This window comes from Aedes albopictus, chromosome 1 (assembly GCF_035046485.1).
Source record: "Aedes albopictus strain Foshan chromosome 1, AalbF5, whole genome shotgun sequence".
Lineage (NCBI taxonomy): Eukaryota > Metazoa > Arthropoda > Insecta > Diptera > Culicidae > Aedes > Aedes albopictus.
The window spans coordinates 333184074-333199926 of NC_085136.1; the positions used below are offsets into that span (position 1 = coordinate 333184074).

Sequence of the window (15853 nt, forward strand, 5' to 3'; positions counted from 1 at the left end):
ATGTAGTACTACATGTGTCACTGTCCTCTATTCCATCATTGCTACAGCTGCACGGCTCGTGCCACAACTGGAAGGGGGAAAAGAGACGGCAAACCGATCATCAAGCTGCGCGGTTTTCATAATCACCGGATTATTATGCAGCGTCGAAAACCTGGCGAATGTGCTAAATTGAAAGAGCAATACGCTCGTGAACGAGACGGGCTACCAGATAGGGTTAAACATGGTGTACCAGAACAAACGATGTCATCAATACCAGCGGTATCACAACCGTCGCTTTTACCAATGGCACAGTGCTTTTTGAAGCAAGAAAAATAAATGTGAATTGATGACGTATCTTTTTCGGTATTCTATTACTTCGTCGCTTATATATTGAGCTGATATAATGCGAAGTACCGTGTCATTTCGGGAGGTCTGTAGTATGCAATAGATATTATTATCAATAAACTTAAAAACGTTGAGTTATACTTAAGATGTTGCGATCAGGGTTTACAAGAAAAGTTAATAATCACACTGAATCGCGTCGTGCCATAAACGATAAATATGCACAAGTTGTAACAACTTTGAAAAACTATAAACCATAATATGTAGAGTGAAACCTCATATTTTTGTTCTTAATGGAAAAAAATGACTGTTGTAGTGCTACAGAGAGAAAAAACAATCACATTATTTTCGCTCAAAGCTATTTCTAAAAAATATGCAACGTGTTTCGAAGAATTTTCACCGAATCGTACACGCATTTGACATTATTACAAATCTCGTTGCAGTTGTCTGTCCAGAGGAAATTTCTTTTGTATTGAATTACCGAGGAACGCAGAACATGGTGATTCGGAACCACTTCTTCGTTCGCAACAAAATTTCCCAACGGTATCTTTTCTGGAACTGTGCCCAGAAGAAAGCTCTAGGGTGAGGGTTTTTGTAATTGGCAAGTAGTTCTGATTGCTAAGTCATTATTCTATTACCTCATTATAGCTGTCGCGTTCGAGCTACAATGCCACGCCCACCCAACAAAGGACCTGTCATATGCCGAGGGGAACACAATCATGAAGTGGTTTCCGAACGACGAAAGCATGGCGCTCTCAGAGAATTACTGAACAAACGAAAGCTAGATAAAGAGCAGTCGAATACAAAGAGATGTAGAATAAATAAAAATTAAGTGAAATTACTTATCATATGTCTTTTTAGATTTGAATACTCAAATTTTTCATTCCGGAGATTCATTGTGTATTGATGTATTACAGATAACTGTATCAGCGATAATGCATCCGATATGGATATATGCTACATGGTGACAGCCCGTGGGACAACTCAGCTGGTTGTAGAAGGATATTCGTTTACCAAACTCAACGAGCGGGCTCATATGACGTTCTGGGCGTGCTGTCAAGCTAGACCCTTGAAGTATGTAAAGTGTAGTACTAGATCATCATCCAATTTCGTCAACTTCATTCTCGTTTACAGTTGCAAAGCCCGGGCCACAACATATCGCGCTTCGAGGGATGGAAAAATCACGTTCAGAGGAGAGCATAACCATGGCAAAATCCATGAACGGCGCAAAGCGGGTGCGCTCAGAAAACTACTCGAGCAACGTGATAAAGAGAAAGCTCGACAAAAATTGTTGAAATCAGTGGGGATTGTCTATGAATAAATGAGCCACATGAAATGATGCTGTCTTTTGTCTATCGTGAAGTAAAAATGGCATCATTGCTTGATTCTAAATGTCATAAGTAGTGTTGCCAAATTTTCTAATCTGATTCATGGTTTTAAATAAACTAAAATTGAGATGTGTTTAGAAATCTAGACATTCGTTACGTGGACACGAGCAGAGCGCATAAGCTAGTCATACAGGGTTACAGCTTCACCCGAAAGAAAAAAAAGGGAACGATACACGATTTGGGAATGTTGCCAGTCGAGACCGTTGGGATGCAAAGCATCGGTCACCATCTATGTGGCAGGAAACAAAGTGAATATGCGAGGAATGCACAACCATGCAATTATGACGCGAAGACAAAGACTGAGCTAGCGCAAACGGTTGATGGAGGCACGCCTGCAGGAGCGTATCTGGCGGAAAACCGAAAAAGAGAAGTGATTGTCGCAGGGAACTTCAATTTGCCTGTCATATTACTTACACTATTAAAAAAATAAAATAAATAAAATATCTAAACGATAGTTTTGTTTTTGCAATGTGAAGCTCGAGTCATGGTGCAGAACAGGCTTGTTTATTACGTTAACGGAGACCATTGTCATTTGAATGCTGAACAATAAATAAAAACTATCATTTAGATCGGATCATTATCAACGTCCTAACTGATTGTTTTTTTGTGTGAATATTTTCAGGCGATCTACTACAATCAATGGAAGACTATAGTCAAGTTCAAACCGAATTTGAAATGCCACATCCGGAGTTGGCTGGAGTGTCTGTACTGTATAAGCGTAATCCAGTCGAAATAATAGGCGACGAAAAACGTAAGTAGTAATGTTCAAAGTCAATGCCGCAAAAATTTCATTATTCAAGTTTTTTGTTCTGAAAAATTGTCGAAATGTCAGGAAGAAAAATGTTTTTTTTTAACTTCAGAATAAGATGATCAAATAAATTTGTAGCGAAAAGTCAAATTTAAAGCTCTAAAAAAATCTAGTACTAATTTCTTTGACTCCTTTTCAGACGCTATAGACCCCAGCAAAGACGTCAGCTTCGTATTGCAAGGCAACCGTCGCAAACTGTATGTCAAAGACCACTGCTACTACCGGAAACACACTTTGAAAAATCACACACAGTGGCGTTGCACTGAATACAGAGCCTACGGGTGCTTGGCTTCGGTGAAGGTCTCGCGAAACGGATTACAAATGACTCTCCAAGGAGTGCACGACCATCCCGTCAAGAAAGAGCATCGTCGAGAAGGGCAGCTGAGAGAACTTATGGAAAAACGGAAACAAACTGTTAACGAACGAAAGCAACAGCGCCGAAAGTAAACTTGCAACAGCACTGATTCAAATAAAGCTTTTGAAAAATTTCATCTTGTTTGAATGTTTATGAGTGTAGGTTTTGATGGGCAAGTGTTGCCATCACTCACTGTTGGTTCAATTTCAGAGCTGCCGAAGTCGTTTTTCGTTTTGAGTGGCCGAGGAAATCTCCAACTGTCGATCGATGGATACGTGTTCACGCAAGAGCTGGTCAAGAACAACGACATAGATTGGGCTTGTTCGCAATCAAAAGCTTTGCGGTTAGTGTCGATCTAGTACGTCATCTTGTTCAAATCCAATAATTTTATATTTTTGTTCATTTTTTCTATCAGCTGTAAAGTTCGCGCGACTACATCTCGTGGGAAAGATCGCAAAGTGCTCTCGATCCGAGGCGAACACAATCACGGGATAATTACTGAACGTCGGAAAAGCGGTGCCTTGAAGGCTCTGCTGGAACAACGCAAGAAAGAGCGCGATGAACGACGAATGAGATTGGGTGGAGTCTTTTCACCAGCAGTCTAGAAAACTGTATTGGATAAATAAATACTACACAATAATAATGAATTGTTTGATTATAATCTGATTGAAGCAATAGATTTGTTGGTGGTTTCGCCTCTCCTTATTTATTTTGACCTACTTTTTGTCTCGTTTATAGTTGCATATTGTTTCCATGACGCCTCAGAAGCAGTAAGAAAACCAAACGTTCAGTATTCATTGAGTAACAAAGGCACCCTGGTGCTGTTACTGGATGGGTTCTCTTTCTTCAAGGAAAAAGCACGCAACGGTTCTACTTTTTGGCGATGCTCGCAGTATTTTGCGCTCAAGTAAGTACGGCTTTTTGCGAAACTTTGGTATGATTGGTAACTTTTTTTGTGTGCTCTAATTTTGGCGTTTAGGTGCCGAGCTCGCGTTCGCATGCCGCTTCCACCGAACGATGAAAATCTAGTCCGCCGAGGAGAACATAATCACAAAATCATCTCCGAACGACGCAAATATGGCTCTCTGAAAAACAATATGAAGAACGAAGAAGAAATTACGCAGCGCCATGAGATCTCTGAGAAGGGGTTGCTCAGTAAATGATATGCCATTTTAAATATACGTAATAAGATTACCAAAGAGAAATTCGATGAAAAATGATGTTATATTGTAGTACTAGAACACGTGTGTATTATTTTCATTTCAGTTCGTTTCTCAATGTTACACACGGATGAACTAATCTTTGTCGTGCATTCGTTTCATTTATCTCCTGCTTGTCTCTGGCCTGATTCCCCTTCCCCGACAGAAAATGGAACCAAACCATACGTCCAATATACGATTAGTAATCGTGGAACTCCATTGCTAATGCTGGATGGATTCGCCTTCACCAAGGATAAAGTACGCAACAGTGTTACCTCATGGAGATGTTGTCAACACCGTACACTTAGGTACGCTCTAAATTCTAGTACTGCATGGAATATGGCTTTACATTCTTTGGTTTCTTTCAGCTGCAAAGCTCGCGCCAATGCCGTCCGGGATCGTAGTGGCCAAAAGAAAATCGTCATCAAACACTTTCACAATCATCCGCTTGTAACCGAGCGTAAAGAGAAACGTTCCTTAAAATAAACTTATGCGCTACTTCTAGTACCTCAGCAACAGTTACCCAAAAGCAAAATATATCGTGTTTTCATTTTCGTTTTTTTTTTTACAGTTTTTCTATATCGTCCGTTGAAATCTATCTCCTAACAAGAACATTTGATCTGCATTCTAGGGATGGTGACGTACACTACAAGCCGTCGAGGTCGTCGACAGATCTGCTACTTCGAACACTCATTCGAGATGGAAAAGGAACGGAAAGGGTCCACCAGTTGGCGGTGCGGTCAGGCAAAGCCTCTCAAGTAAGTTTCGTCGTAATAGAATCGATAAAAATACGAAATGCTTATTGGTTTGGTCTTATGTTTTCAGATGCAAGGCCAGAATTATCGAGCGCATTTCAAAGTACGGCGACCCAATGTATGAAATTGTGCGTTCGACGCATAATCACGACATTATAACTGAGAGGAGGCCACGAGGGTGGTTGAAAGGTTATAATGAGCTATCAATAATGAAAAAAGAAGAACAATAAATTCACAGTTCCTTGGCATGTAATCTAGTACAACTTTTTGGAATTAAATTGTTACAATGGACTCAAGTAGTTCTTCACTACAAACCTGTTTTGGCGAGTAATCTAGTACAACCCATCTATATAATTTAGAACAATTTGACTGGCTTTATAGACCTGGAATTACAATCTAGTACAACTATACAGCTCAATTTATATTCCAGTAGCAACAAAATAATCAACTTTTGAACTATTATAGGACACTGTTACGGTTCGGCGGAGTACTCAATCAACCAACATTTTTAACTGTCCACATTCTATTACTTCATCTTACGAATCGTAGCATGACACTTCACTAAAACCTCTCCTTGACTTTTCGTTCCAGTGCACAAGATCATGAAGCTACAGAAACGACTCTACTACCTCAAAAAGGTGTCCGGAGAGTTTGTTCAACACGGAGAAAATCCAGTTTCTTCGCAGATTGAGTATTTGCAGCGCGATCTGGAAATGCTTACGGGGACTCTACCGAAAATGGAGAACGCTCCGGATTGTAAGCCATCTTCCGTTCCGGGATTCGAGTTCCCTCTGACCGAGCAGGAGGAAATTGAACGCTTGGAGGCGGAGGTACGAAACGATCCGTATGTCCGGTGCCAATATGTAGGTTCAATTGATATTATAATGTGGCATGAGTTCAAATTTTATTCTTCGACAACAGGTGAACTATCTTATCAACAAAAAGCCAGCGCCGATGAATCTAATACAGTTTCTACCAATGGTGTTTTCCGATGAGGCCCTTATTGCCTACAACTATCATGGTTCGCATGCTTCCGGAAAATCTAAGCATTCGATGAAGGCGTACACCATTTTTTCGGAATGCTTTTTGGGTGAGTGGATATTTCATGGGATATTTTTGTAGTGTAGTACTAGAATTGTAGACTTAAGTTCTCGTAAGAAATTTTCTCAAACATTTGGATATATGTGTTGTTGACTTATGAAGAATTTTTATTTTATGATTCTCTGAAGACCTTATTAGATGGAGTTACTAATTTAAGTATTCTTTTGTTATGAAAATATTGCAGAAGCCTTCGAAGGAGAAGGATTGGATATGGACACATTGACCAAGCAGCTGGTAATGGCCATCAAACAGAGCCGGAACCGTATGCGGCAACGTACATTCCGAGCGAAGAAGACGCTACTACGAATCAGCAGCGACAAGGGTTCTGAGTGATTAGTGTGGAACGGGATGTCTTGTTTTCAGAATTTAAAGTACATTCAATAAAATTGAGAAGAAGTGAATGATTAACTGCGATGTTTTTTGACGTACTAGAATGAATATTGTTGTCGGTTTAGTGTATAAATAATGTTTCTTTGCTAACAATTTGAACCAACTCTTGATTGAACAGGAACTGTTGACGTACCTCCAAAAATGATTCTGATGAAGTTGGAAATGGAACGTTTGGCACAGCGCATCAACGAGGGCCCTTTGACCATAGATGGTAAGGACGATTTGAGCAAAATACGATCACTTCGCAGGGAGCTGAAACAGTTGGACGAAGAATATCAAATGCTCAGCAAAGCTGCCGGTGCAATTAATAAGCCCAAGGTAACCGGATTTATGTTTCCCATTAGTCGCGAAGAGGACATCGAACGGCTGGAAGCTGCTGTTCGCTGCGATAGTGACATTCGAGCTCAATATGTGAGTTAGTCTTATACAACTTTATATTAGAATTTACTTTAGCAATTCCCAATGGGGCCCGTTCGGTGAAGTACTAGATTTGTAGTAATGAGCTGAGCGTTTCTGCAATAAAATGGTGTCAAAAGCGTGGGTATTATGATTTCTTGCCTAATTTGATGCTGTTTGAGCAAAACTTTGGATAACTATGTTGTTTATATTGCAAGAAATGGAGAAAACAACAACACTGTTGCCCAAAGTTTTGCTCAATCAGCATCAAATTAGGCAAGGAATCATAATACCCACGCTTTTTGCACCATTTTATTGCAGAAACGGATAATTGACCTTCTCACCATACTAAAATTCAGCTCATTACTACAAATCTAGTACTTCACCGATCTGTCCTATTCAGGTCGAATATCTGAGCGTCACAAAACCGCTACGCCAGGGCGTCGGGCAGGTGTTCAACAAGTACTTCACCGACGAAGCCATGACCAACTACAATTGGCACGGTCTGGATAGGGCACAGTATCCACGAACGCCAAAGAAAGGCATGCAGATGTATGATATATTCTACGGTTGTATGATTGGTAGGTTTGTAACTAGTGGCAGTACTAGAATCATGATGAACATTGGTTTTGATCTATTCCAGATGCATGGGAAAGTCACGGACTCGATAACGAAACACTTGTCGAGCAGATTTAGAAAGCAGTTTATCATATAAATCGACGTCGGTACACCAAAAAACAGTCCCTGAAAAAGAAGTACACGATTGTTGAAGTACAAGAGTAGATATTATATTGGATGAATTTGTTTATGACGAACCTTCTCCAGCTTCTTCATGCAAGAAATCTATACGTTCTACGATTGCATTTTATAGGTTGTACTGTAGTACTAGATTGACGTATAATTTTCATTTATTTTACTACCACATTTATACGCGTCGAAAGGTGTAACACCGCCCATGAATATCGATAGTTGAATAAAATTGCAGCGAACTCTCTAACCAGCTTTGATTTAATAAAATTCTAAATTTTAGAAATAATCTATTATTTTTTTATCATACAGCTGATTATCTGCTATCTGACACTCTCGCATACTTCCAGAAACAATTCAGTCGAACCTGGCAAAGCGTAAAAAAGAGCTGTTGAGGTACCTGAAGCCGTTCAAACGACCCGAACAACCGCAGCGGAAAATTTCGGTTGAAGGATTTTCCTTTCCAGTATACACCTCGGACGAGGTGGAACAACTAGAGGAAGCTGTCCGCTCATCCAGAAATATACGCCGCCAGTACGTAGCCTATCTGACCGAGTGGAAACCTCGCCACATGGACATTGTGGAATGTTTCGGGAAGTTCTTCACCGATGAAGCGATGGCTCCGTATGCGTGGAATGGGTACAAGAATCCAAAGTTTCCACGCAAGGCAATGAAAACTATGGACATCTTCTCCTACTGTATGCTTGGTAAGGATGAGAGGGCTCTTTTGGGAAATCTACGACTTCTCGCACATTATGGTTCAAGAAAAGTGATACATTTCTGCGATATAGCAAATTTGTGAAGTTAAAATTAATATAGATTGAACTCATTAATGATCATACAGCAATGTTCCGATTTTGTCACACCCTCCGCGCGTCAGATCATCATTTATAATTAACTAGCTGTACCCGGCCAACTTTGTTTTGCCTACTGCGTTTTTTGACGTTCCAAGTCCCTAGCCAAGCACCCAAGTCCCCGTTCAAAATGTATGAAAACCCGATTTTCAAAAACTCTCAATTTTCCCATGTTTTAGGCCTCATAAACCTTCCTTGGGTGAAAACTAACAGAACAAAACTTAGACGACTCAAATCGGGCCATCCGTTCGCAAGTTATGCGCGGTCCCACGTATGCCACTGCATTTTTATATATATAGATTTCCTCATACATTTGAGTTTGAAGTTCATCTTTCTTATTTTTCAAGAAGGCGGAATTGGCGGCGGTAAAAAGTTGAAAACATTTTGATTGATTTTCTACAATGTTTTAAATTTTTTTTTTGAAAAGGTAGTGATAAAATCGGAACATTGCTGTATCCAGCTGTTACCTGTCAGATAGTTTCCCTCGTGGTAACGAAATTTTCTCATGTCCTGACTCTCAACGACGAAGTACTAGATTATGTGCAAGAAGATCTTACTTATCTGCCCTGTGCTGATTCATGTTTTGAATTTCAGAGGCTTGGCAACGACACGGAGTTACTTCGATGGACATTCTCTCGGACATCATGACCAAGGTGATTACGAAGATTGCCGGTCGTCGGCGGTCCAACAATTACAACCAACGGAAGCGTATCCAGCAGTTTTGTGACAAACATAATGAATAAATGTTAAATTCATTGTTTGAAAATTTGTGTTTTTATTACTTTTACAGAGGCTGTGTTTAACATTGGGAAAAGTATTTTGCAGATTAAATGAATACCGTTTCGTTCCAGATGTGGTAGTTATCAAGGAGGACTTGCAAGAGGCTTCTTCCACGGGGGTGACCGGGTTCAGCTTTCCATTGTTCTGCGAGGAAGACGTCGATCGACTCGAGGCTGCAGTCAAGATGGATCCTATGGTTCGCCGGCAATATGTACGTGACTGATGCTTCTTTCGGCAAACATTTACCTGTGATTTTTTGTTTGTTTTACAGATAAAACATTTGAAATCCCTAGGAGAGTACCAACCCAGCTTATTTGCAAAGTATGTGAGTGAACTATTCAGTGATCTCTCGCTTTACAACTAATGTGTTACAATAGACGGGGATGGACATACTAATAAGAAGGATATGATCGGATACGACATTTTCACGCACTGTTTGCTAGGTAATGCATTGGATAATTATTGTTAGATAATATAATTATTATTCTTTGTTGCTGGCTTGCTAATTTTAGTGTACTTGAAAATGACGCTTTTGGCAACACTGAAAATTAACTGAATGCTAGTTTTTTTCTCCAGTGTTGCTAAGACTGCTCATATTTATAAATACATATTTTCCACAGAAGCCTGGGTGCCACAAGGTCTGACGATTTCCAAACTGACCGAGCTATTGAAATCGGTGACAGTTAGCCTCAGCGAGAGACGGCAATTGTCCAACCGGAACCGCCGAAAACGATCGGAACTCATTCAGAAGTGGCTCATAAAGGAGAATCAAAAACAGAAATCTTAAAATTGCAGTGCTCAATAAAAGTTTGTGAAAAGAATGAATTATTTTAAATTTTTATTCTCTCTGACATGCAGTACTAGAATACTGAATCAGAAATCTAGTAACTCGAAAATATTTTAACGTTACAGCGAAATCTATACCCACTGGAGCTACGTCACATAAGGATGTTGAACAATTGAAGCTAGAACTGGCGCAACTGGATGTCCTTTTTAGTCAACGCCGGGAGACAAAAAATAACGCAAGTGGACGGTCGATGGTGGATGGTTTTGTGTTTCCACTGACAACGGAAGCCGATGTGGAAAGGCTGGAAGCGGGAGTGGACTCGAGTGCCACCATAAAGAGACAATATGTGAGTGTTCACCATTTTTTCAGTACTAGATTTTGGTAATTAAGGAGATATTTGGACCTCAATATTTAGATTCAACTGTTAAAAGCCAAAAAACCGAAACATATAGATCTGGTGGATTGCTTCCCAATGATTTTTGGTTCAAGCTCTATGGAAGCCTATACCTGGAGTGGATGTCGGATATCAAAATTTCCAAAGAAAGCGATGAAAAATTACTCTATTTTCAACGGATGCATGCTAGGTAAAGTTGTTGAAGTGCTTTACACGTCATTTTCGGTTTACTGACAAAGCGTCTAAAGACAGAACGTCTACTTTCAAATGATCCGAATGGCCTTAATGTAGATGGCACAGTGCGTGAAACTATTGACGTACTAGCTCATTTTGTCGCTTCAATGTGTAAATTCGCTTTCTTAAAATGATTAATGCTTCTCATTTTGCAGCTGCTTGGGAATCACAGGAAATGGACATCAAAATGCTGGAAGAGAACATCAAACAAGCTATTCATCGCATTCGACGGCGCCGGTTGGCAAAAATTTTATACGATAAGAAAAAATCCACCTCTGAAATGTGATTAGTTGTCGAATAAAATCCTTTGAAATCCAATGCAATGTGTCTCGCATTTGAATGATAATTTTACTTGAATCAGGGATCACCTAACCTCGTTCATTGTCATTTACAGATGTATTCTATATAGCAGACACTCGTAGCCCTAGCACCAAAAAGGGTGAAATCCGGCTGAATAGGCGATCTTTCAAAGTCGCGGTAAATGATGACGACGAATCGAACGATGAAGCTGAAAATCCTATGTTCCGGTCCGTGCCTGGGTTCAGATTTCCGTTGAAAACGGCCGAAGATATTGAAGATCTCGAACGCAGCGTTCGCGCAAGCACCACCATTCGACGACAATATGTAAGTTTATTTCGATCGAATCTAGTACGTCATTTCAAGTAAATAATTCGTTTTTCAGATTGAACTACTACGCAAAGCACGTCGACTGGTCGAGAAACCATCGTTCGCCTTCCTGAAGCTGTTCAGCGACGCGTCACTGCTGGACTACAACTACAGCGGGCGATGCAACTTTTCCGGAACACAGAAAAAAGCAATGAAGGATTACAAAATCTTCGCTGAGTGCATTGTTGGTTGGTTTTAGCTGTAGTGGTTGATATGGCTTCTTCATTTACAAGTTTTTTTTTTCACTTTGCAGAAGCTTGGGGTGGGGAATCGTACTCGATAGAAGAGCTTCGACAGTATTTATGCAATGCGATCACGTTGGTTAACAATAGAAAACGAGGGGCTCGCTTCCGCAAGAACCAGCGAAGTACTAGAGGAGACAAGAAATGACCCCGCGGATGAAAACTGTGCTGGGCAAGCGATCGAAAATGATACATAATGCTCGCATCTGTTAAACTGATGCTTATTTGAGAAATAAAAACTTATTAATATTATTGTGTAACGAATGGTTTAGTGGAAGAGCAATTTTTCAAATATCAATCAAAACGTACAAGAGTTCTTGCAAATTTGAATCGATATTTTCTTATATAATGTGACTAAACAAAATCTAGTACTACATATTTCTGTTAAGGTTCAATTAAACTCATACAATTATTTTAATTTTCGCCACGAAGTTTGAATCACTGCCCTATAAGATTGCATCGCAGTTGATTTGCTCAAAAATCGAAATAATAACAAATTCAACTCTTTTCAGCATGGCGTTTGCGCCTCAAAAACCCAAATATCAGCTGCAGCGAAACTAAGGCACTGCTGGCCGCGGCTATGGAGCACACTGGTGTACCGGGATTCCGGTTTCCGATCCGATCTGAGGGCGAAATCGAACGGCTAGAAGTTGCCGTCCGTAGTGACATGTACAAATGGGACAATTATGTAAGTTTTCATCGGATTACCAAGCCAATGTGCAACATAAGTTTTACTTCTAGATTGCATTCCTGCGAGATTTGAGGGCCAATGATCTCCACACACCAATACGATGCATTTTTCAGTCGGTGTTCTACGACGAAGCTCTAGTCAACTATAACTATAATGGAATTAGCACTGCGCCGGGCGTTCATAAGCGAGCAATGAAAAGTTACGCCATCTTTAGGGACTGCTTCGCTGGTATGTACATTTTCTATCAATTTGGGTGACATCTTATATAATGCTTATTTGTAATGGATCCTTAGTGGCCTGGCGAGAATTTGGAATCACCGACGATATGATTCGTGCCATGTTGACAGAAATTATTAAAAATATCAACAGACGAAAACGAAATCGGCAGTATAAAAATCGGATACAGAAGAAAAAGAGGCTACATAACTCGTTTGGTAAGTGCAAATTAAATCGTGTGGTCTAGACTAGACATACAGTTTAATGTCTTCGATTTTTTTTTACAGGAATTGCAACGATTCCCTGAAATGTCTGGTACATTATTTGGGGTGGCTACTGCAGTAGTAGAATGCTACAAGTATATTAGTATTATCATGTATAATCAACATGTCGAATTAAAAAAAAACATCGCCACCAATAAAATCCTCGTCAATACTATGCAATCTAGTACTGCACTGCTCAGTTGTCGCTTTTGTGTAATACTTCATAACTATCTGCATAGAATCTCGTGGCACGATAATAGTACACTAATGACAACAGAAGGAAGACTGTAATGCATTTTCAACAATAAATCTTTTAATTTATCACAACTATGTTTTAATCTCTGAAAATTCACTGCAGTTTATGAATATTTCATCACCTAACATTAGTACAACTTTTCTCGAAATCATTTCTTATAATTTCCCAGGCACAATCACCATCTCGAACGTCCGTTGGATTATAAAGCCAAAAAAGAAATCTGCCCTTAGTGCAACGCAGCGCAGGTCCTCCGAACATGTCCGTCAGCCGGATTCGATGATCGAGTCCAAAGTAGCAGAAAACATTCCAGGTTTCCGATTTCCCATTGAATCTGACAACGATATTGAGCGCTTGGAAGAAACCGTTCGGAGTTGCGCTCTTACACGTAGAAGATACGTATGTCAAGTTTTAATCAGTCTTATCGTAAGCACGTGATTATATTGGAACTCTTATTTTCAGATCAATTGCCTTCGGCAGATCAAGGACTCGAGTGAAAATGCGTCTATCGAAAGCATCTTCAAGATGTTCTTTTACGACGAAAGCCTCACCGAGTACAATTATAATGGCTTCAGTAACAGTCGTCGGGCCAAGAAACGGGCGATGAAGAACTACGACATTTTCACGAGCTGCTTCTTGGGTTCGTCTGCAGAATTTGCGATTCGCTAGACGTTGCATATCTAAGCCTAAAATTCTTCATTTTGCAGAAGCCTGGACGGATCACGGAGTTACGGAGGATGAGCTTCGTCAAATGTTGTGCAAGGTGATTCGCAACGTACACGGTCGGGAACGATTCCGTCGCTACCAAAACCGGAAGCGAGAACGGGAACTGACTGAAAGTTGTATTTATTCGGATGAAGATGATTTCTAATAAAGATTGACTGCTACAATTACTAGATTTCTTCTATGCACAGCTTAGCCACACGTTATGGATATCTCAGGAATAATGTGCTAATAGTTCAAAATATTTTTGTTCCAGCAATCAAACCTGGAGCCCCTGCCACAAAACTTTTGTTTCCGCTAACCGATCCGCATGCCGTCATTCAACTGGAGGATTTTGTTCGGATAGATCCTAATATGAGACGCAAATATGTAAGTAATTTGTACCACAATTCACAATGTTTTACTTCCCTAAATAGCGTAGTTTGTACCTTTTAGGGGAGTAAAATGTAGTCGATGCTGGAACAAATTTCACAAACCAAAATTGTTTGTTTCCTGACAAAAACGTCCTGTCAGTACTAGATTGACTTACTCGTGTTGCTGTTTTGCTCCTTCAGATTAAATTTCTGCGCCGCATCAAAACACCACGACAAAGCCTTGAAGATACGTTTGGTAAAATCTGCACCGATCAAGCCATCTTCCGTCACTTTAACTGGACGTCCAACAAGTCCTCTCAATCTATGACGCAGCGAGAAACACTGCAGCATTATTGGATATTCACAGATTGTTTGTAAGTAACTCTATTGGAGCTAGTACTTCATTTTTAACTCGGAACTGTAAATTCTTTATCATTGTAGATGTCTATGATACTAATATTGTTCTTACCATTTCAGAGGCTTGGAGCAGTCACGGATTTACTATGGAAACGTTGAAATCAAAAATGGCAAGCGTTATCAAACGCATCTATGTTCGCAACAACGTGCGCAATTTTCGAGCTAGGTCTAAGATTGTAGAGCTTTGAAGATTTCTAGGATATGAATAAATGTAGAAAAACAATATTTCCACTTTTGAAACTAATTCTGAGACTTGCTTATCATTAATCATTCTAGAAAGTAACTTTTTTTCTTAATTTCATGGTATGGAATCAGCTGAAACGCCCCAGAGAATTTCACATCTTGGAGTTACATCGCATTCCGCCGCTGGGTTGAACTTTCCTATACGATCGGAACAAGCAATAGAGGAGCTCGAATCTTCCGTTCGATGTAACGAAAAATCCAGGAAGCAATATGTAAGGTTGATTTGCTTTGGATAGAAATAATAAATAATGTTCGATTGTGCGTAACTTTTGCACATTTTTCAGATTAAGTTCCTACGCTCGAAACTGACCGACGATCAAAGCGTTTTCACCGTGTTTCAACACATCTTTACCTACCAATCTCTGGTCGGATACTGCTGGACGAAGCGTTCCAACTTGGAAAGAAAATCCATGAGAGATTATGAAATCTTCACTAGTTGCATGTTGGGTAAGTGTTGGATCGTGTACTAGAATGATCCTGAAATGTATACCTTAAACTACACATTTTTTTCCAGATGCCTGGCTGTGCAAGGGTATAACGGAGGAATCTCTAGCCGAGCACATCCGTCACGTGATCAGAAACGTAAATATTTCAAAACGGAAGTTGAAAATTCGACTAAGGAAACGATATTCTAGTACTTCATTTAATAATAGGACAGATCGGTGAAGTACTAGATTTGTAGTAATGAGCTGAATTTTTGTATGGTGAGAAGGTCAATTCTCCGTTTCTGCAATGAAATGGTGCAAAAAGCGTGGGTATTATTTTTCCTTGCCTAATTTGATGCTGTTTGAGCAAAACTTTGGGCAATAGTGTTGTTGTTTTCTCCATTTCTTGCAACATAAACAACATGGTTGGCCAAAGTTTTACTCAAACAGCATCAAATTAGACAAGGAATCATAATACCCACGCTTTTTGCACCTTTTCATTGCAGAAACGGAGAACTGGCCTTCTCACCATACTAAAATTCAGCTCATTACTACAAATCTAGTACTACACCGAACGTGCCCCATTGAACCAGTACTGTTTATTTGGAAGTATTGGAGAAGCCAAACAATAAATGATCCTTTCAAAATAATTTCCAACGAAGAGATTGTCATGGGGCATATTCGGTGTAGTACTAGATTTGTAGTAATGAGCAGAATTTTAGTATGGTGAGAAAGTCAATTCTCCGTTTCTGCAATGAAATGGTGTGAAAAGCGTGGGTATTATGATTCCTTGGCTAATTTGATGCTGTTTGAGCAAAACTTTGGATAACTATATTGTTTATGTTGCAAGAA

The 15853-nt window shown here is 39.8% G+C and overlaps 1 protein-coding gene across 14 annotated transcripts in view; it reads left to right on the forward strand.

The window, feature by feature from the left end:
* The window catches only part of LOC109403953 (uncharacterized), a 48334-nt gene extending 33776 nt beyond the window's left edge, over window positions 1-14558 (forward strand). For 5 of the 14 annotated variants that reach the window (XM_062847392.1, XM_062847385.1, XM_062847388.1 and 2 more), the window contains 25 exons: window positions 48-903; window positions 970-1395; window positions 1456-2460; window positions 2657-3215; window positions 3288-3779; window positions 3852-4379; window positions 4440-4829; window positions 4897-5689; window positions 5748-5916; window positions 6112-6728; window positions 7117-7294; window positions 7357-8167; window positions 8909-9305; window positions 9366-9537; window positions 9715-10227; window positions 10297-10465; window positions 10665-11133; window positions 11192-11363; window positions 11429-12105; window positions 12159-12336; window positions 12402-12542; window positions 13013-13239; window positions 13303-13480; window positions 13548-13932; window positions 14118-14558. In XM_062847392.1, coding sequence (XP_062703376.1) covers window positions 11998-12105; window positions 12159-12336; window positions 12402-12542; window positions 13013-13239; window positions 13303-13480; window positions 13548-13711 — 996 coding nt within the window. In that variant the 5' untranslated portion in view covers window positions 48-903; window positions 970-1395; window positions 1456-2460; ... (14 more) ...; window positions 11192-11363; window positions 11429-11997 and the 3' untranslated portion in view covers window positions 13712-13932; window positions 14118-14558. Of the gene's footprint in view, window positions 1-47; window positions 904-969; window positions 1396-1455; window positions 2461-2656; window positions 3216-3287; window positions 3780-3851; window positions 4380-4439; window positions 4830-4896; window positions 5690-5747; window positions 5917-6111; window positions 6729-7116; window positions 7295-7356; window positions 8168-8908; window positions 9306-9365; window positions 9538-9606; window positions 10228-10296; window positions 10466-10664; window positions 11134-11191; window positions 11364-11428; window positions 12106-12158; window positions 12337-12401; window positions 12543-13012; window positions 13240-13302; window positions 13481-13547; window positions 13933-14117 lie in introns of all 14 variants that reach the window. The other 9 variants (XM_062847386.1, XM_062847393.1, XM_062847390.1 and 6 more) reach the window with 9 other exon arrangements.
* The last annotated feature ends 1295 nt before the right edge of the window (window positions 14559-15853 follow it).